The 20,310-nt window shown below is 45.9% G+C and overlaps 1 protein-coding gene across 3 annotated transcripts in view; it reads left to right on the top strand.

Annotated features, from left to right (window-relative positions):
• Positions 1-20,310, top strand: part of ELF4 (E74 like ETS transcription factor 4) — a 38,159-nt gene that overhangs the window by 6,401 nt on the left and 11,448 nt on the right. For all 3 annotated transcript variants that reach the window (XM_016152777.2, XM_016152778.2, XM_016152780.2), the window contains one exon: positions 18,140-18,414. In XM_016152777.2, coding sequence (XP_016008263.1) covers positions 18,343-18,414 — 72 coding nt within the window. In that variant the 5' untranslated portion in view covers positions 18,140-18,342. The remainder of the gene's footprint in view (positions 1-18,139; positions 18,415-20,310) is intronic.

The raw sequence follows: 20,310 nt of genomic DNA, 5'->3' as shown, positions 1-20,310 counted from the left end.
CACACACACACACACACACACCAGGCCCAGCCCCAATTTTAGGGTACTAGCAATGCATATGCACTTAGTCCCACAGTGGGCAGGAGCTGAGGTGCTAACCAGCCTATGGCACTTAAGATTTGTTTATTGGGTGATGATGGGGCCCATGGCTTATCTAGAAGATCATTCTTCTCCTCAGCTTCACTGAGGAAGGCTTCCTGTGGTGAGAGGGCAGATGGCTTTTCAAAAGAGGAAGGAGAAAGTATTGGCTGTGCTATAGGGACATTCCAGGCTAGGTGGGACAATAACATTGATATGAGAGTGAGAAAAAGATAACACAACACAAACTCACTAGAATCAGTACACTCAGTAAGTCCCAAGGTTCAGAATTTGTCTTTGCTGGTGGCACTGAGTATGTTTTCTAGGAGGGCATTGGTGTTCTTGCTTCTTTTGTCTTTCCTGCTGTTATAAAATAAAATTCTACATAGTTAAATTACATCGTAATGTGACTTACTAAACACTTAAAAGTGTTTGCTGCTGTTGTAATTTTATCCAATGTGAGAACCTTTTCCTTTCTCTTTGTTTAAGGACTTTATTGAGGTAATATTGACATACAAGAAACTGCACATATCTAAAATGTGCAATTTGATAATATTTGACATATGCATATACTTGTGAAACCATCACCCCTGAAAGTTTCCTTGTGTACCTTTGCAATCCTTTGTTCTCATCCTGAGCAATAACTTATCTGTTTTCTGCCACTATTGATTAATGTGCACTTTTAATTGAAATATATTTGACACATAATAATGACTGTGTAAATTTAAGGTGTACAACATGTTAATTTGATGCATTTATATACTACAACATAGCTGCCATTATGACAATTAAAATTTTTGCCACTTTACATAAATATCCTTTTTTTAGTGATTGAAATAATTAAGATCTAGTCTCTTAGCAAGTTTGATGATTATAATACAGTATTATTGTCCTATACTCACTATACTGTGCACTAGAGCTCTAGAGCTCATTTGCTACTCATTGTAATAGTTTGCAATGAGTTGTATATAAATAGAATATATTTCATGTACTCTCTTTTTTGTATGATTTCTTTCATTCAGCATATTTATTTTCAAATCCATCCATGTTGTTATATACATCAGTATTTCATTCTTTTTTATTGTTAAGTACCATTCCTTTGTATGGATATACCATACGTTGTTTATTTATTCATCAGTTGATGGACGTTTAGTGGATCTCTCACCTCACCCCACCCCACCCCCCACCAATTTTTGGCTATTACAAACAAAGTTGCTGTGAACATCTGTGTACAAATCTGTCTATGGCTATTTTCTTGGTTATTTACTATATAGGTGGATCATATAATAATGAGATAATGAGACACATTATCTCATATAGTAGTTTGTAGGTTCAGCTTTTTAAGAGACCATCAAACGGATTTTGTAAAGTGGCTGCACCATTTTACATTCCCATCAGCAGTGTATGAGAGTTCCAGTTGTCCCACATCCTTGTCAAAATTTGGTGCAGGCAGACTTTTTAGTTTCATACATTTTAACAGGCGGGCAGTGCTATTTCATTGTGGTTTTAATTTGTGTTTCCCTAATGACTGATGATGTTGAACATCTTTTCATGTACATACTTGTCATCCATATATCTTCTTTGGTGAGGTAGCTGTTCAGAGCTTTTGCCCATTTCGAAATGGACTTGTATTTTTTTTTTCTTGTAGTTGAGTTTTGAGAGTTCTTTATATATTCTGGATGCATGCTGTGCAAAGATTTTCTCTGAGCTCGTGGCTGGTCTTTTCATTCTATTCCTAGTGTCTTTGAAAAGAGGAAGTTTTTTTAATTTCAATAAAGTCTAACTAATCAATTTTTATTTCTGGTGCTTTTGGTGTCATATCTAAAAACCTTTCCACTTAGCCTTAGGTCACAAATATTTTGTCTAATGTTTTCTTTTAGAAGTTTTATAGTTTTAGGCTTTACATTTTGGTCTTTGATCCATTTCAAATTAATTTGTATGGTAAGGAGTATGGATCCAAATTTATTATTTTTCTTTTTACATATGGCTATCCAATTATTCCATCACCATTTGTTGAAAAAAAATTATCCTTAGTTTACTGCAGTTGTCCTTTTATATGTGGGCTTGTCTCTGGACTCTATATTCTGTTTCATCGATTGATTGATATACTTGTTTATTTTTATGCCATTGCCTATTGTTTTAATTACTATAGCTTTATAATCTTTCTTGGAATCAGGTAGTATTAGCCCTTCAACTTTGTTCTTTTTCAAAGTTATTTTTTCCTATTTTAAGTCATTTGCAATTCTGTATGAATTTTAGAATCAGATTGTCAATATTATCTCATTTTTATACTTGAATTTATCCTATTTACAGTCATTGCTATAGCAGATATGCTTGGCTGTGCTTTTGTGATCTTATTTTATAATCATGGATGACCCTGATGTTACTGTCATTTTAGAAGATGCTTAATCTGTCCATTGGTATTCTTAGCTAAAAAGTTCCTTAACTTTACTATGCATTTGCAAAATAAGACCATTTATTTGCCCTTCATTTATAACACATTTTTTGTAATGCACCAAACTGATATTTATGGCCTTTTATAAAAATATGAATATTATATCTGTAAAAAACTGATTGACTCTGTTCTAAATTATAGTTATATATGTTGCTCCTAACATTCTTTTATTTTTTTTATTTTTATTATTTGTTATTTTTTATATTCTATCCCCATTTCCCTACTCCCCTCCCCTTTGGCAACCATTACCTTGTTCTCTATATCTATGAGTCTGTTTCTGTTTCGTTTTGTTTATTTTCTTTTGTTTTTCTGTAGATGCCACATATAAGTGAGATCATACAGTATTTGTCTTTTTCTGTCTGATTTATTTCACTTAGCATAATACCCCCTAGGTCTAATCATGTTGTTGCAAATTGCAATATTTCATTCTTATTTATTGCTGAATAATATTCCTGTGTGTGTGTGTGTGTGTGTGTGTGTGTGTGTGTGTGTGTGTGTGTAATTTTTTTGAGGCATCTGCATACTGTTTTCCATGGTGGTACCAATTTACAATCCCACCAACAGTGTATGAGAATAACCAATTTTTGCTGAATAGGTCTATGATTATCTGCTCCATACATCATTTTATAGATGCCAATCATATCCCTTTCCAACCTTGTCTGTCTAGACAACAAAAGGCCTCTAAAAAAAAAGCTTATCCTCATATAGTTATCTTCACACTCTGTTCTCTTGGATCATTTTAGCTCTTAGAACTGATCCAGAATCATGAAGTCTTTCCCAAGTGTTCACTAATCAGACCAGCATGCAATATTCCTGGGGTGGAAACACTGGTTTTGTATTGCCTTCTTGACGCTGTTTGGAATAAATGACTCTAGCTGGTATATGTTTCCCCTAACAGGCTTGCAGTTAAAAGGAAACAATTTTTGAGCCTGGAGACCTTGCCCCCTAATTCTATCCCTATCCCACCCCTAGACTGTTTCTATCAGGACCCAGTGTCTCTTTTCTAGAGACCTTACTCAGGCCAAAGATTTACATGGATTTAATTAATGAATGCCCATACCTGTGTTAGAGTCAAGGAAAGATGAGATAGGCCTTAATCCTATGGATTTTACTGCCTGTTGAGGAAACAAGATATATACATGAAATAATTAAAGGACAGTTCGAGACTTGTGAGATTAAGAGATTTTATGGTGGAATTTAAGAGGCATAGGAGTTAGAGAAGGGGGGTACACTCTAGTTATTAGGGTGTAACCAGTTCCATGGGTTTGGGGAACTTGGTTGGGACCCTTCTGGATGCGCACTATTTGATTAACCAAAACAGAGAAGCAAGGACATGGCAGGCCTGAGAAACTCTGTGAATGAGCCTGGAATGTTCCCTCAGGGGACTATGAGGAGACCACTGGGCTTGAAGCCCAGCCTTGAGTTGGGAAATCATGGGAAACAAGGCTGAGTAGGTAGGGTGGGGTCAGACTATGCAGGACCTTTGGAAACCAAGCAGATGAGTTTAGACCGTAAAGCTCTGTGGAGTACAGTTGATGTGGCTACAGCCATAGATCTAATAACTATGTGCCCTGGAGTAAGAGTTGGCACCAGCTCAAAGGTTGAGGGAGGAGCTATGCAGAAGCAGGGCCACAACTGGATCTTAATCTTTTTTATGCCTACTCAAGTGGGCTTTCTGCTGTACCAAGCCTAGTTGTTAGCTTTTTCAAAGGCTTTTATATCCACTTTGTACAGCTTTCTTACAGAGACCACAGGCTTGGAGAATAGATGGTGAAGGCCAGCTTGGTTAATGGCTAATGGTATGACAGGAGACAGAGCCACCTAGAAACACTCTTGGCTCAACTATGGAATAGTCTGCTCCACTATTGCCCTGGAGCCACCCCTTAGTCTAAAGCAAGGTAGCTCCAGATGGACGTTTAAAATGAAAATATGTTAAGGAGAAAGTTGGTACATTAACCCAATATCACCCATTAACACATGAACATTAAATGGTCTATATATCTGAGTGGCGGGAAAGTCATTCCTGAGGAAATGGGATGGTGGCTTGCAAAGCCCTGACTGCTACTGGAGCCAGTAAGCTTCAGAGGAGCTATGGATAGCATGAGATCTATAGTGAAGAAGGGGAAGGGAGACCCAAGGCTTCAAGAGCCATGTGGCATGGCATACCTGTGGTTACATAGCCCATTAATGGCAAAATTGCCTGAGCAGAGTTTCTCCAAACTTTCCCACCCAAGTGCCCAAAACTATTGAATTGTGTGCTATATATCTAGAAGGATGCAGTCTCATAAGATTTATTTGAAGTATGGCATTTTATCTTAAGTATGAATGTTGCAATCTGCTACCTAAATATATTTTAATTAATTTATCAGTGAACAAAATGGAAACCCCTGGAAGATGAGCCAGGTTTGGGCTGTGGCTTTGATTCCTACTTTGGAACTTCATCAGCAAGCCATGTCCCTTGTGGTACCTGCCTATGGACAGGTCAGAACTTGAACTTTCAAGATATTAGCCCAAATGCTAGAAGGGAAATGGAAATCCATTACCTGTGGCACGTTCATTTGCATACTACCCCCATCCCTGTCCCCTTCTTTGGTTAAAATCTAAGCCCTATGTACTGGGAGGAAGTTGTTGTACTTGTTCACTGTTTAGCTCTGGCCTCAGCCTTTGGGTAGGTGAGCAGATCCCATGGTGAGATAGAGACAAGTGGGACCTGTGAGGTTCCAAAGTCTGGGCATGGAGTGTTTGAAGCTGTTCCCATGGATTCCTCAATCTTTCCTCCTCCTCCACAGCCTGCAGCTCCTCATTCTGCCTGCCTGGCCTTTAGCTTGGAGTGGTTACAGTACTCTGCTGTTAAAAAAAAGTCTGCCTATCCTCTCTTAGAACCTTCCAATCTAGTTCTGCCCCTGCTCATCTCTTAGTGACTGAGAACAAAAGAGCCGAGGAGGTACTCCAGGCTGAAGAGCCTCCTCAACAGCCCAAGTATCTCATTCCTGTCCCCATAGCCTGCAGACAGAGACATTACAGTATAGAAAGAACAAACCAAGCTCTTCTCCAGCTTGAGCAAGGTGGATAAAGCAAGCACTATGAATATTCAGGTTTCAGCAGCTAAGCCTGCATCTATACTCTCTGCCTCTGGGGCAGGGTGGGGGAGTGATGGGGAGTTCACCAGACTGTGAGTGCCTTTAGTGACCAAACCACAGCAGGTAGGGCCCCGGGCAGGCTGGTGGGGCGGGGCAGAAGGCTGGGTGAGGCCCAGATTCCCCAGGCTGATAAGACAGCCTGTAAACACCCAGCAAGGGGAGGGGGCAGAGTGCAGGCAACCAGAAGGCCAGAGAAGGGGGGAACCGGAGACCAACCTTAGCTGCAGGAAGTGGGGTTTGATGTGGAAACATCCTGTCCAGCGGGGGCTAGACCAGTGGCCATCAGTGATCACTCCCTCCACTGCAGAGGCAAGCTCAGTATAAAGTTGGGCTGCCTGGGCACCAGGCCAAGAACCTAGTTCCTGACATCTCCAAAGGAAGTGATCAGCAGGTCTCTATTATGGGTTATTCTCCCACCAAATACTGCTGGTGGAGAGATCAGAACCAAGCTATCCTCTGTGGAGAGAGGCAGCAATAAAATTGTCTGAGAGAATTTGGCTCTCACTGGAAAGTCCTGGTCATCACTAGCAGTGAGGATCATTGATTAGAAGACCTGATTGTGTCCAAGGCCTCCTGTAGCACTCTGAGAAGAACCATATAGCTGACACGCCATTCTATTCCATGTTGCAGTGCTTTATAATTAGGACCTCAGAGCTGGTGGAGCCTTTTGCAAGGGCTCACCAAATTCATTTGCTTCACTTTTCAGATGGGGACACTGAGATCCAGGGAAGGCCATAGCCACACTCATGCAGACCCCTGTTCTAAAGCATTTTCCATTGCTTACCCCGTTGCTTTAGGTCCAGCCACCAACCCTCACGTATTGGGCTGGCCCTGCCTTGCACATTCTGTGAACCTCGGCAGTTATCCTTGCTTAGGGTTATGGGGAGGCTGATAGGAAGAAAGAGCCCCAGAGTCATAAATCAGAAGACCTGGAGTCTGGTCTGAGCTGCTCAACTTGCATGTGGCTTTGATTGAGCTGCTGCCCTGCCCCCCAGGCCTCTTTTTTTTTTAAATAACAGCTTTATTAGACACAGTTCAAAACCATATAATTCACCTAATTAAAGTGTATGATTATGATTCAGTGTCTTTTAGTATACTCAGAGTTACACATGTATCACCACAATCCATCTTAGAATATTTTCATCACACCATAAAGAAACTATACCCAGTAGCAGTTGCTACCACTTTCCTCCTAACCTCTGGGCCTCAGTTTTGAAGAGATATTTGCTATAGAAGTATTTTGCATGTGCGGAGGAGGCAGGAGGAGAAACAGCAATTTTGTTGAGGTGAATTGGCTAACCCAGCTTATTGAGAACTTAGATATGAAATTCGACCACAGAGAAGAATCAGGTAGGCCCAGAGGTAAGCCCTTGGCCATGGGTCTGGCACCTATGAGGTGCTCAGAGTTGACTTTCTATAAATATTTGCATAAACATGTGAACCAACACCCCAAGATAAGAACTCAGACTTACATTATGTGTAAGCCGAGAGCCAGTGTATATTTATGGGGCAGGGACCATGCCATGGCCACTCCAGGTCTGGATCCAGGAACTCTCTGGAAATGGTAAGTCCCTGAGGTACAAGAATAGCATTAGCCTCATTCATACCAGAGCTGGAAGCCTCCTTAATCCACAATATCCTTCCTCTACAGCTGGCCACAGGGGCTCGATTTATCACCAGTTTGATGCATACTTGGCCCAGGGAAGTTAGGATTGGCTTATCAGATATAGCTTTGGTTGAGATTGAGGCACCAGGAGGGATGGGACATTGGCTTGGGAAGCTTTTGTTAAAAGGGCATCCTAGAGGCTCTGAGCCTTCAAAGTTGAGTGTTGTGAGAAAGAACTGAGCTAGGGATCTGAGCAGCTGCTCACCATCACAGAGCAGTGGGAAAGCAGGCTTTGATGGATAAAGGTCACACAGGCCTGGGTTTGAGTTCTCCCTCCATTCTTGACAGGCAGTGTGACCTTGGTCATATTACTTAATCTTTTATGAGCCTCACTTCTGCTGTTTTTTAAATGGAACTATTAAGACAGGATTATTACCAAAAGATTTAACTGAAAACAGGGTTTGAGGGGTGAAATAGTTGGAAATAAACCCCAGCTCTGCCATTGACTAGCTACTTTGTAGGTATGTTGGAAGAATTAAAGGAGAAAGCCCATGTAGTAAAGTGCCTGGTGTGACACCAGCCGCACATAGCTTGTACCCAACGGATGTAAGTCCCTGCCACCTTCCCTGTGCTCCACCCTTTCACTCTATAACTTTTACTGTTTTGCTCTCTTCCTCAGAAGCAGAGGGAATGACTTGAAGTGTTATCAGAGGGCAAAAAAGAAAATTTTGACCACGTTTAAACAAGTACTTATGCCCCTCTGTTCTTCCCCCAACAGGTTCATGGCCAAGGTCACAGTGACCACACCCACCATCCCAGGTACAGCGCTAGGTCAGATCAGTGCCAATCCCACAAGCACTTGCCCTGAGCTGGCACTAATCTCAAGCACTTCCACCCCCTCCTCCTGGTTTAGATGTGCTTTCCAAACACGTGCCACTAGCTTTGAGTTGGGCTTGTAACCAAGCCATGGCCCTGGATTTGTACTGCAGATGTTGGGAGGGGCTGGCAGGAGCCCAGGTGCACATCCAGATGTTGTCTCTGAGGCTTCCTTGGTGACCTGCATACCAGCTGTGAAGCAATATTTCCTACAGTTTGCAGGGGTGGAGAAACAGGCTTGTGTGGAGCAGTCACTCTCCTCAGGAGCTATTGGGCCCTATCACTGGGGCACAAGATTCTATTTGCCATGAGGGGCCGTAGAGGTAGTAGGGAGAGGGGAAGTGGGATTCTGCTCTTTTGACAGGAGGCCTGGCTGGGCAGGGCTCTTGGCCAAAGGTACATGAGGATGGATGACTTTTCAGAGCATTTGTTGGCCCACCCAGAACCATCATTTATAGGGCAGCTCTATAGCTTCTCTCACTACTATTTGAACCTCATGGAAAAATATTATCACAGGGAGACCAAGCTATTGTGTCTATCTGCTACTAGGCCACCTCAGGCATCAAGGTTTCTAGAACCATGATCATGGACTTCTAACCTGTCCTCAGGAGGACTGATAGCTGAACAGAGATCTGGGCCCTCAAGCTGCTACTGCTTCTCTTACCCCTTGCCCTAGGAAGGCTTGGCAGAGCTGGTCACCTGCCTGCAAGATTCCTCATGGGCACAGAGCCTCATCGCTAGGAGCCCCACCTTGCAAGCACATCTGGGAGGTATTTACGAGTGGAAGTCACCACACCAAATCAGCCTTAGCTATGTAATGTGATAGCTTCCTATTTCATCACTCAAAATGACACTACCCTTGACCCACATATAATATAATACTTTGCTCTCCATTGTTGCTTCTGTCCATTTGGTGCTAAGGATAAGTACAATCATGAAGTGACATTGATTTCAGTGTCACCTGCCCCTCCAAATTAACCCCATTGTTGACCGCTTTCCCCAGGCTCTTGCTTTAAGCAGCCCCTCCATCCGAAGCCACCAGGGCTAGTCCTAAGCCCAGCTGGACATTAACCTCAGCATTTGTAGTCCAGTCTCTGACCCAATCCTCTAAGGCCAGGCTCATTAGTCCCCAAGGTGATTGCTAGATAAGATGATGAACTCAGCTCTTCTCATCTGCTAACAGGAGAGGGTTTGTGGAGACAGCCCCATTTGCCTCCCAGGTCACCACTCCCATAGCCCAAGCAGGCTGGCAGAGTTTCTGCTGGGGCATCCGCTTGTGTAGACAGCTGTCTCCTCGGCCTTCCTGTGAGGGGTCCTCCCCACTCACCCAAAGGGCCCCTTCCTTTCCTGTACTTTCTGACCTGTGAGAGAGGGCAGGGGTGGGGCTGGGTGGGCCAGTAGGCCCCAAAGGGGAAACTGCTGAAACTCCTGGGACAGGAAGTGGCAGAGAGGAGCTGTTTCCTCTGGCAGAGCAAGGGTGTGGTAAAAGCTGGCTCTGCCTCCTGCCTGACAGCTGTGGGCCCTGGGAGGCTGGGGAGAGCTGAGAGCCCTTCTTTCCCTGCCCCCACCTCCACACACCAATGGAGGCTCCTGGCCCACCAGATTGGAGGGGGAGATCTCTCAGAGGAGAGCATCTTTTTTTGCAGGGAGAGGAATTCTGAGAAAAGGGCAGACAGGTCAGCAGAAGGGGAAGGGAAAGGTGGGGTGAAGAGGTAAGTATGGAGTCAAGGGGGCCCACAGTGGCAGCGGAAAACCACAGCTGGGCAGAGGATTCTTCTATAAGCTCTTGTTCTGAGATAAAATGAGCAGGATTGTGCCTGCTCAAAACTGCGGGAGTTGGAAATGCAGCAAATGACTGACTCTCTAAATCTCAGGGCTATAAAAGACCTTAGACCATCCGGTCCAACCTCTCATTGTTTGGCTGAGGAAACTGAGGCCCACAAAACAGAAGTGATTTGCTCAAGGTCACACCATGGGCAGAGCCAAGGCTAGGATTTTCTTTCTATTGAAAAGCTGCTAAGTTTGTATATGGTGTTCCATACCTTCTTCCAGGCACCTCTGAGTGCTCTGTGGCATCCTTCTCAGAAATGAACTTTATGAATTTATTCACACTGAAGGGGAGTGAAATCTTTAGTCCAGGAGTCAGAAAACTTTTCCTGCAAAGGACCAATTAGTAAATATTTTAAGGCTTTGTGGCCCATACAAACTTTGTCGCAAAAATTCAACTTATCATGCAAAAGTAGCCACAGGTAATACATAAATAAATGAGCATAGATGTGTTCCAATAAAACTTTATTTGTGGACACTGAAATTTGAACTTCGTATAATCCTCACGTGGCATGAAATATTATCCTTTGGATTTTCTCCCCAATATCTAAACACGTAAAACCATTCTTAGCTCACAGGCCATACAACAACAGATGGTGGGCCATAGTTTGTGATCCTTAGTTTAGTGTAAGAGGTCAAGCTGAAGTGTTAGGAGGAGGGGAGGAGGAGAGAATATACCAGGTGGGGAGAAAGTAGGTGAGGCGTTTGCTTCAGATCTTGAATGCCCTGTGGGAATTGGAGCCACCGAAATTGGGGAAAGACATATCATACTAGGGGACACTGAATAAAAGCAGGGAGGTGGAGAAATCAATGGGAAAGTTCTGTGTGTTCTGCACATGCATGGCTGCATTGTTATTTGCCAACCCTGGGTCTTTGGCTGCTGTTCATACTCACCAGAGGAAAGGTTTGGTTTTTGAGGATGCCGAGAGACAGTGAGGAGGGGAGGAAGAAAGATCCCCTTGGGAGTAACAGCAGCTAGCTGTGTGACCTTGAGCAAGTCACTTCTCCTCCCTCAGGAAGTTGGTGTCTGCAGCTGGGTGATAGGAAGGATGGATGTGATGATTTTTCAAGGTCCCTTTTAACTTTGATATATCATGGGACTCTGAGTCAAGGAGAGCCTGTCAGCAGTGTGGGTGAGGGGAAGGAAGACCCCTGGGAGCTCATGGTGACATAAGAGCTGAGACTGCCCTCCCTGTCTTCCCACGTCACCCTCAGCATAAGCCATCTTTCCACCTCATCCTTCCTTGTGCCCTCCTCTCTGTGTAGGGAACACTGCTTTGGTTGGCCTGGGAAGTGGCCAGGGGGAGGAGGCATTTGGAAGAGTGCCCAGAACCAAGAAGGCAGTGAACCCAATGTGGCCCCTCCCACAAGGGGTTATTCCAGATTTGAGCTAGGAACCTCTGACTCAGTTTTTAGGGCACTCGCTGGCAGCAGACTCGACGAAAAACACTGTCCCTTCAGTAAAAGTTATTTGACCTAATAGCCTGTCGGCACAGAGTTAAAGATTACCCCAGCTTTCAAAAAACCCACTAATGGATGTAGTCTCTGCTCAGTGTTTCTGTTGCCTCCCTCTCTCACTCCTCTTCCCCCATGGAGATACAAGCAGGCCTTCTTAGGGGCAGGGGTGAGGTGTGTGCCATGTGAAGTCACCTTTCATTTGGCACATGCAACCTTCTACCACAGTATTGTATCTGTACTGCCATCCTCACTAGGCCAGGGCTGTTCCTTTGGCCACTGAAGGCCTATCGAGACCCCTCTGGCCGTGTGTGTGTGTGTGTGTGTGTGTGTGTGTGTGTGTGTGTAGCAAATGACTCTCTGGGTCCTCTTTTCTTTTTTACCATTCCTGGGTTTTTTGAGGTAATGCCAACTTCAAAATGTCCAAGTTGAACTCATCTTCTTGCCATATTTCTTGCCCTAATCATTCTATATCCCTTAGCATTCTTACAGCAAAAACAGGCTACATATCTTGGGGTCTCTACAACAACTCTGTCATCTTTCTCCTTCAGGGTAGCTCTGGATTTCACCTCCTAGGTTCCAGCTGCCCATCTCATCTCCTTCCATTTTTCCCACTCATACATTAGACCAAACCAATCTTAATAAACAACTGCTAGCTTTGCGCCCCTCCCTTGTTCAAGAATCTACAGTAACTCCCAGTAGCTTTCCATATTTTCACATTCTGCTGCCTGGTGAGTCTCGGGCCTATGCACTTATTCAACTGATTTCTCTGACCACCTAATCCCTCTCCCCGTAGTCAATCTGGTTTCTTCTCTCTATCATAAGTTTTACAGTTGTCAGTTATGCCCCGCTCCATTTTTATTTTATCACACTATCTCCATTTCCCCTTCTTCCTATCCAAATAGGTAAAGATATGCTGACTACTTAATGAGTGACTGTGACCAAAATGACAAATCAGACTGGGAAATTGAAAAACATGTTTGAGACATAACAGAGGGGGACTCACTGCCCTATCAGGACCATCCTTGGGCTACGGTGGTTGTCCCTGTTTCACAGAGGGGGAAGAGGACCTGCCTAACCCCCAAGGCAAAGCTGTATCTTTTTTCTGGGAAGCCCATGCCTTTACAGTCAGCTGGGACTTCTGGGGTCCCCCTCTAGGCTCTAGCTGTTGGCCCACCATACTGGGGTTCAATAGCTGCCTTGGACTTGGCTTTGCCTCCCTTTCCTGCAATGTGTTCTCCTGTCATTAACTTGTCTTTCACATCTCAGAAGAGCTCTGTGCCCTTCTGCCTCCTCCCTGTTCCTGAAGCATTAGAGACAAGAATGTGGTAGCTCCAGGCACCTCTAGGAAGTGCTGTTTTGGCTTTTTCAGGCAAGGCCCCTGGGAGTCAGGGAAGCCAGGAAATCAGGTTCCCTTTGTCAGTAGCCCTTCTCCTGCCCCTCCTCCCCTATTTGGCTTCTGTAGTGCTCTTCTTGACACTTAACCACATCCCAAAGGGCTGGGGCAGGGTGAAGGTGGTAAGGACAGGGGACCCTGAGCACTCCAACCACAGCAGCCTGCCCCTCCCTATGTGGCCCCCAACCCGGGTGAGGAGCTAGCCCCTCCAAGCCAACAATAGAAAGCCTCTAGCCCCATCCTATGTTCTGGAGCCAGTGGTGGGACTTCTAGGGCCCTTCTGGGGCCCCAGTTCCATTTGGTCTCTGGGAGGTCATCTGAAACTAATTATCTGGATGAGTACTTTTTAATTTTCAGTGTTTTCTCACCACCATCTTCATTCACCTGAGACTTTCTGGTGAGCATCTACTAAGCCTGGATTACCCTCAGCCCTCACCCACTTTAAGGATGACAGAAACCACAGCGCAGAAATAGGGCTGACTTTTCCAGGGTCACACATCTTGTTGGGATGCAGCCAAGAGAAGGCTTCCCTCCTCCTCCCCCAACTTGGCCAGCTATGACACACACCATAGGTCGTAGGTCACCTAGTGGATCTCCTGGAGAAAGAGGAGGGGGCATTTCTCTGTCTGCAGCCTGCCATCTTCTGTAGCCCTAATTGCCCCACCCCCCACTGGGACAGGCCAGGGCCTGAGAAGGTAGAGACAAGACTAGAGCTGAGAAAGGTGGGGGACAGCTGGAGAGTAGCTCTGGATCTGCCTCACCACCAAAGCAAGCCCTGTACTGGAATCAGGCAGTGACCGAGGGCCAAGGAAGGAAACTGGATTTCTTGTGAATAAACACAGAGAAACCCCTACCAACAGAGCTTACAAAACCTTTGTTTTTCCCCTCCCTCTTCCCAATTTCATCTTAAATGGAGGAGGTGGTAGAAAGAAAGGAATACAGGGGAGGAGCTGATAAAATAGCTGCAGCTGCAGTCCCCTTGCTGGGCATTTGCTCAAGGAGGAGAGTTCAGCTTGTGATCTGAGTCAAGGTTGTGCAGGAATCCTTTGGATGGGTTACCTCTGCTCTGTCTGTGGTCCGTGGCTAGAGATTGGATCCCTGATTCTGGCCTTCTGTCTCTTAAATACATGCCATTGGTCACGTGGCACATCATGCAAATTTGCTGCTGGATGACTTAGCTGGAGGAGGGGCTGTTTTTCAGTGGAGGGTACAGCTATTCCTGGGGTAGTCTCCATTTTGTTTGTGGTTGTGGGGGAAGAGTGTTGACAGAGTGGGAAATGGCATGAAGGAAATTGTCACTTCCTTTCCAGAGAATTCCAGAAAGGTTTCATAGGGGACCGGGTATTTTAGAAGTGAGAGCTGGCTTGGAGGGGACAAAGAACTGGAGGATAAGAACTCTGCTTTGTGGCCCAGCTGACCATCTGGCCCCTAGTTTCCTGGCATGTGTGGAAATGCCATGGGTGTTAGCAATTCAGTGAGAGCCATTGGCTCAACTAAATTGGTATAGATTTAAACTTACTCCACAGAGACTGTGGATGTGGTTTTCACATAGGGGTGGCTTCCTGTAGAGGAGGCCCTGGTGGGTGGATGCTGGACCCCGCTTGACATGTTCCAGTGACAGCCCCAGAAAGGGTCTTTATGTCTGAAGTGGACCCAGGTGTGGTGACACAGGAGCAGCTCAAACCACTTGTATTTTGCTATTTTGGTTTTGAAATGCAGTCAGAACCGCAAAGAGTCAGAGGTACGCATTTGCGGGCAGAGGATGTAGGCTCCCTCGCTTGCTCGATCCCTCCTGTGACACACACACACACTCACACACAACATCTAGGGGCCATATGCTTTTATGGAGGCTTTGCTTTCAGCCCAAGTAGGACAGGCTCTAGGAGCCAGGGATCTTGCAGTGGCCTTGAAGGCAGTCAAGGGTATGGAACTTTTGCCACCCTGGGTGCAGACTTTCATTGCAGCTGTGCAATGATGGGGCCAGGTAAGGAGAATTCACCACTGGTTACTAAGGGTTCCCAGATTCCTCAGTTCCTTGAGCCAAGTGTTTGTGTGTACCTCCTAACCCCCTACTTGCCAGCAAGACATTGTCCAGGGCTCTAGGCTACTGAAGCTATGTCCCAGTCTGTAAGGACGATGGGAAGGGAAGCCCCTGGTGTGGGCCTCTGTAGCCAACGGCAAGGCAGTCGGGCTTTCTGTGGTGATGTCTTCTTTGGTTTCAGGTTCCTGGGAGAGGGAGGTTATTTTGAGGGACTTGGGGAGGTGGTTCAGGGGAAAGTAAGTAAACATGCAAATGAACCTCTCCCCACCTCTCACTTTCAAATCCTCAAACATCTGAAGGGGGTGGGATAAAACTTTCTGGACTGCAAGTTTCCTTGGGGCAGAGGGAAGGGGAGTTTTCTTAACCTTGGCCAAGAAAGTAAGACAAATGGGACAACAGCTTCCTCACCCTACACTCCTTTACCTTGGTTTCAGGCTTGAGATTGGGCAGAATGAGACACCAGGATCAGCTGTGGGTGCTGGGTGCAGCCTCCCAATACTCAGAGTCCTGGGCCAGGTGGACCTGCACCAAAAAGGTCCTTAATTTAGAAATTTAGACATGTGGAGTCTTAATGCAATTGCATTAATCTCTTTTATTTCAAACCTCTTCTCGCGTTGATGGCCAAGATTTCCATTCAATATAGTGCAGTGCTGCCTCCCCTCTTCTACCACCTCCCTAGCAGAGTGGACCTTGTAGGGCTCACTCAAAGGACCTGTGGACCACATATATATTCTTCTGTTGGCATGCTCTCTCTGGGCAGCATAGGACTTTGAATTTCTAGAGTGGGGCAGTGGCAGCCCCCCACTAACATCTTCACTGCAACCTCTTTGAGCTGGCATGAACTAGAGGGGGTAGGAGGAACCAATGACTGAGCTTGCTGCCCTGATGGGCTGACCAGGGCAGGTCTTTGGCACACAGAGGCTCTCATAGACTTGTCTTCACACTTGGGACACATGGGCACACCTTGCACAGGTGCATATTTACGGTGTGTTTGCACACCTATGTTGTAAACTGCAATGCAAAAATATATGATGTAACATACAGAGTGCACACATTCCTCTCACTCTTGTATGAGCCAGAGTACAGGACACTCACTCCACACCCAGTGCACACATGGATATACTTACTGCCCAGAAAACACATCTCACTGGTACTGACTCACCAGTACCATTCATGCATTCATTTATTCATTCATGGTTTCTGCAAACATGAATTGAGTGTCTGCTACATGTCAAGCACAGTACAAGTTACTAAAGTTTCATCAATGACCAACATTGTCCCTGCTCTCAAGGAAGCCACTATCTAATGGGAGAGGTAAGGAAGGTACACAGAAGTTCCACAGGCTGAGGTCATGAGCAGTGAACTCGCAAACATGAAATACTAGTATCTGTGAAGAGAAGCCAAAGAGATGAGCAAACCTAGAAGGAGAGGGAGCAGACACAGGAGTTTAGAAGTTTTATGTTTAGACAAAGTGAGACTAGGTGAAAGTGATAGTCTTTCATTTGATTTGTTTGAGAATGCTTCCTGGGGGCAGACAGCCTACCTGTGGGACGGTGACAGGAAACTGGGTCTCATGCAGGTTCAGGGATGGGTGGAATTCAGGTGAGGACCATCATTTCATCGGTGCCTCCTCTCTGTTTTAGCAGGCATCAGCCTCTCATTCACCCAAAGGGAAACAGACCTGACAGGTTGAGTTGAGAGGCTTCTCAAAGTTTTTGTTGGGGGTGGGTAGAAAGGTGTGGGGGTGAAAATGGGGGTGGAGAGAGGGTGGAGCCAGCCCTGTGGGCTAACGGAAAGGAAGTGGGAGAGGCCTGGGTGTCTCCTGCGGGGTAAAGCGGTCATCAGGGAGGTCACCCATGGTCCCCCTTCCTTCCCTCCCCTTTGCCCCTCTCTGAAGTTCCTCATTTTTTTCCAGGCAAGGAGAAGATTTTGCCACCCTGGCACTGCCAAAGGAGTGTCAAGGATGTAGGGGTCAAGTCTGTTGCTCCCACTACGGTGTGTGACCCCATTTCTTCAGGTGCTCATGGTTGAACTAGGCTGTCTGTAGACCCACTTCACATGCACACACACACATTCTACTAAAAAACAGCACATTCTACTAAAAAACAGAACCCTAAGAGCCAAAGACCTGGCACCTAGAAGTGTAGAAGCCCAACTGTTTAGGGCTGGAGGAGTGGAGCAGACTGGCAGGAAGCAGTGGCAGCTAAGGCTTTGGGAGACAGGCATGAATGAGAGTAGCAAGCAAAGGAAACAGTTGGAGGCCTGGATGCCACATGAATGCTAGAGGTGCAGACTGTGAACACAAGAGGCATTCAAAGAGAAGGACATGTGGTCTACAGTAAATAGATGTCCTGGAAAAGGGGGACCTCTGACCCAGACCTGGAGGATGAGAAATGTTCTTTACACCCCTCCTCCAGCTGAGGCTCTCCTTAGAAGTTCCCAGGGTGACAGTTCAATCTTGAAACTGAAAGCAAAGCTGAACCAAGAACATAAACCCACAACTGGCACAGAAGCCGTCCTCCCTGGCCAGGCAGCAGTGGTGGCAGAGTGGTGACAAGTGCACACAGCATATGTCCCACTTGTCCCTCTGTCTCCAGGCTCTCTGGAGGTGTCGCCATGTCTGAGAGTCCCATCCCCACAAGCAGGGTCAGGCTGACAACACAAGCCTCACAGTGAGACATTTCTTCCTCTGTAGGCTGCCCTTGAGAGCTAGGTGGCCCTCACTCCCAAGTTAAACTGAGCTAGGCAGAATATGGAAGAGTACCCTGTACACCTGTGGGTCCTCCCCCGCCGCAAGATTCTTTCTTGAGCCAAGGGAATTTTAGGGCTTTTTCATGCTATTTCCCCATTCATGAAGCTTTGACTTTCCTTGTAGCTGAACCCTGGAGATTAATCTCCAGGTTGGAGAGAGGCCAGAGTCCCTAAATCTGTCACCTTCTCTAGAAGAGTGAGGGAAGGATGGGAGGGAGGCTATGTATCTTCAAGGCCAGCTCAGGTACAAATGCTGGTGACTCAGACTGGTGTTGAGGCCTGGCCACTTCCCACTGGAGGTGACTCAGTTCTTTTCCTCTTTTTCCTTATTCCTTTACCTACCTCCTTTTTTTCTCCTTTCCTGGTCTTCTCCCATTGTCCTCCCTTTTCAGCCATCCCTCTTCCAAAAGTCCGCATTGGCATGGCAGGGTCATTCTGGCTCACCAGCTGTCCTTGGAACAGAGCTCAAGGGAGGTGACTTAACTTACTGCCCCCATCTCTCCCTTCTCTCTAGGTACTACTACAATTGTCCAGCCCAGCTTGCAGCCTTGAACCTGGCTTAGGTCACCACCTACTCCAGCTCTCTACGCCCCATATTCTGCTGTGGCTCAGGGTAGGCTCTAAGCTCCAAGGTACCTGAGCAACATCTCTTCGTCAAGAAAACCCCGCAGGTCCAGAGAGCCTTGTGAATCCTGCTGTCAGCTCTGAGAAGACAGCATGGCTATTACCCTGCAGTCTAGTGACCTGATATTTGAATTTGCGAGCAACGGGATGGATGATATACACCAGGTATGTCCCCAGAGAACAGAGCTTGATTAGATAGACACAGACAGGCAGGCAGACAGCCAGTAAGCCAGCCAGCTGGCCAGCTAGCCAGTCAGCAAATATTGATCAAGCACCTACTTGGTTCAGGGCACTGGGTCTGCTTGCCAGCCAAACTGTGTGCCAGCTAGTCACTCATGAGGCCATTCAGTAATCATTGGGTGGTCATTTAGTGAGCCAATTGCCCACATGCAATTACGGGCACGTGCAGTCACTAAGTCAGCTAAGCAGCTGCTAAATACATGACCTGAGCTGTTGGCCAGTCAGCAATGTGGGCTGAATGCACAGGTGTGCACTGACCTTTCTGTGCATTTTCAGTCACTTCCCTTCACCACTAGTGCCACAGTAAGAAACTGTTGGGACAACCACATAGCAAGAGTGAATATTGCCAGCTGGAACGGCAAGGCAGAGTCTAACCACTGGCACCTTCAGACTCATGTCTCTAGCCTGGTTGGCGAATCTTTCCATAACTGTCTTTCAGCCTCAATCCGAGATTCAGGACAAACTGGACATGGGGTCTTCAGGAGGGAGGAAGTTGGAAAATAGGACAGACTTTAGGTGCTTGGGCCCCCACTGCTCCATACCTTGCCCTGCACTGGGGCTAAGAGAGCATATTTTCTGTGCACTTAGCTATACCCATTGGATGGTGTCCTGTCACACTCATTGCCACCCTTCGCTCCCTTCTTTTCACAAACTGGAGAAGAGGCAACCAGGTACCGCAGAAGTAACGAAAGATTAGGAGTCAGCAATCCTGGGTTCTGATCTCAGTTTGGCCACCTAGGCAAGTCCTGTCCCCTACCCTATCTGGTTGCCATCTCTCCATCTTCACCAAGAGTAAATTCAGCTGGATCTCAGCCTAATTCTGATGCTCTCTATCCTGAATCCTTGCAAGGATGGAATACTGTCTTATCCAAAGTTGCCTACAGAAGGCTGCCCCCTAGTGGGCTTTGAGCACGTTGTAATTTCTGTCTACCTGGGTCTTAAAGTTGCTCAGTTTTATTGAACACCTCAGGTTTGCCTAGCCTTGTCAAAAGCAATTATGGGCTGAGAAAGTAAGAAAAATATAACCTTAACTGGGTTCTCAATGCTACTGGTCATTTTTTACTTGTTTCTAGCCTGCTTAGCAACTGTTTCTGTTCTTCATAGAGGCTGTTCACAGAAGCCCTCAACCCCGTATCTCCCAACACCACACGTGCCCTTCCACCCTCAGCAGATAGCCTCTCCTCCAACCCACAGAGAACCTCAAAGCCAAGGATGCCCTCTGTTCCCCTTTATCCTCCCTTTTATTGATAAGAGCACTGTTCTTATTTCCTTTCTACTGACCTGGGAGAAACAAGTGTCCCTCTTCCTTCCAAGGGTAGTTTCTGTGCCTGCGCCTAACCTCATCTCTCCTATTTTCTTCAAGACCTCAAGCTCTCAATCACCTCCTCTCTCATATCTTTCAGTCCTCCCAGACCTTTCTGCTAAACCTAGACCATCTTCGGGTTTCACCAACCTTAAAAGAAAACTTTGCCTCTCTTCCACCCACCTCCTTCAAAATACCACCTTTTTAGCACCATTTTTTCTCCCCAGCATAGTCTCCACCCTCTGTGTTTATGTTCTTACCTCCCTTCTCTCACTCTTTTTAGGAAACAATTTTTATTGCAAAATGTATCATTAATACAAAAAAGTGCATAAATCACATATGTGTGTGTACATGTATATATATTTATTTAAAGAATAATTATATAATGAACATCCATGAACTCACCATGCAGGTTAAGAAATAAAATTTTACCAGTCTCCTTGAAGCCCCTGATACCTAAAACAATGAGAACCTACTCTCTTCCAGGCCCTGTTTAAGTACTTTATATGTATTGATCC

Source organism: Rousettus aegyptiacus, unplaced genomic scaffold (genome assembly GCF_014176215.1).
Source record: "Rousettus aegyptiacus isolate mRouAeg1 unplaced genomic scaffold, mRouAeg1.p scaffold_m13_p_9, whole genome shotgun sequence".
NCBI classification, from domain to species: domain Eukaryota; kingdom Metazoa; phylum Chordata; class Mammalia; order Chiroptera; family Pteropodidae; genus Rousettus; species Rousettus aegyptiacus.
The sequence above is the reverse complement of the archived record's forward strand: the minus strand, read 5'-3'. Positions and strand labels throughout refer to the sequence as shown.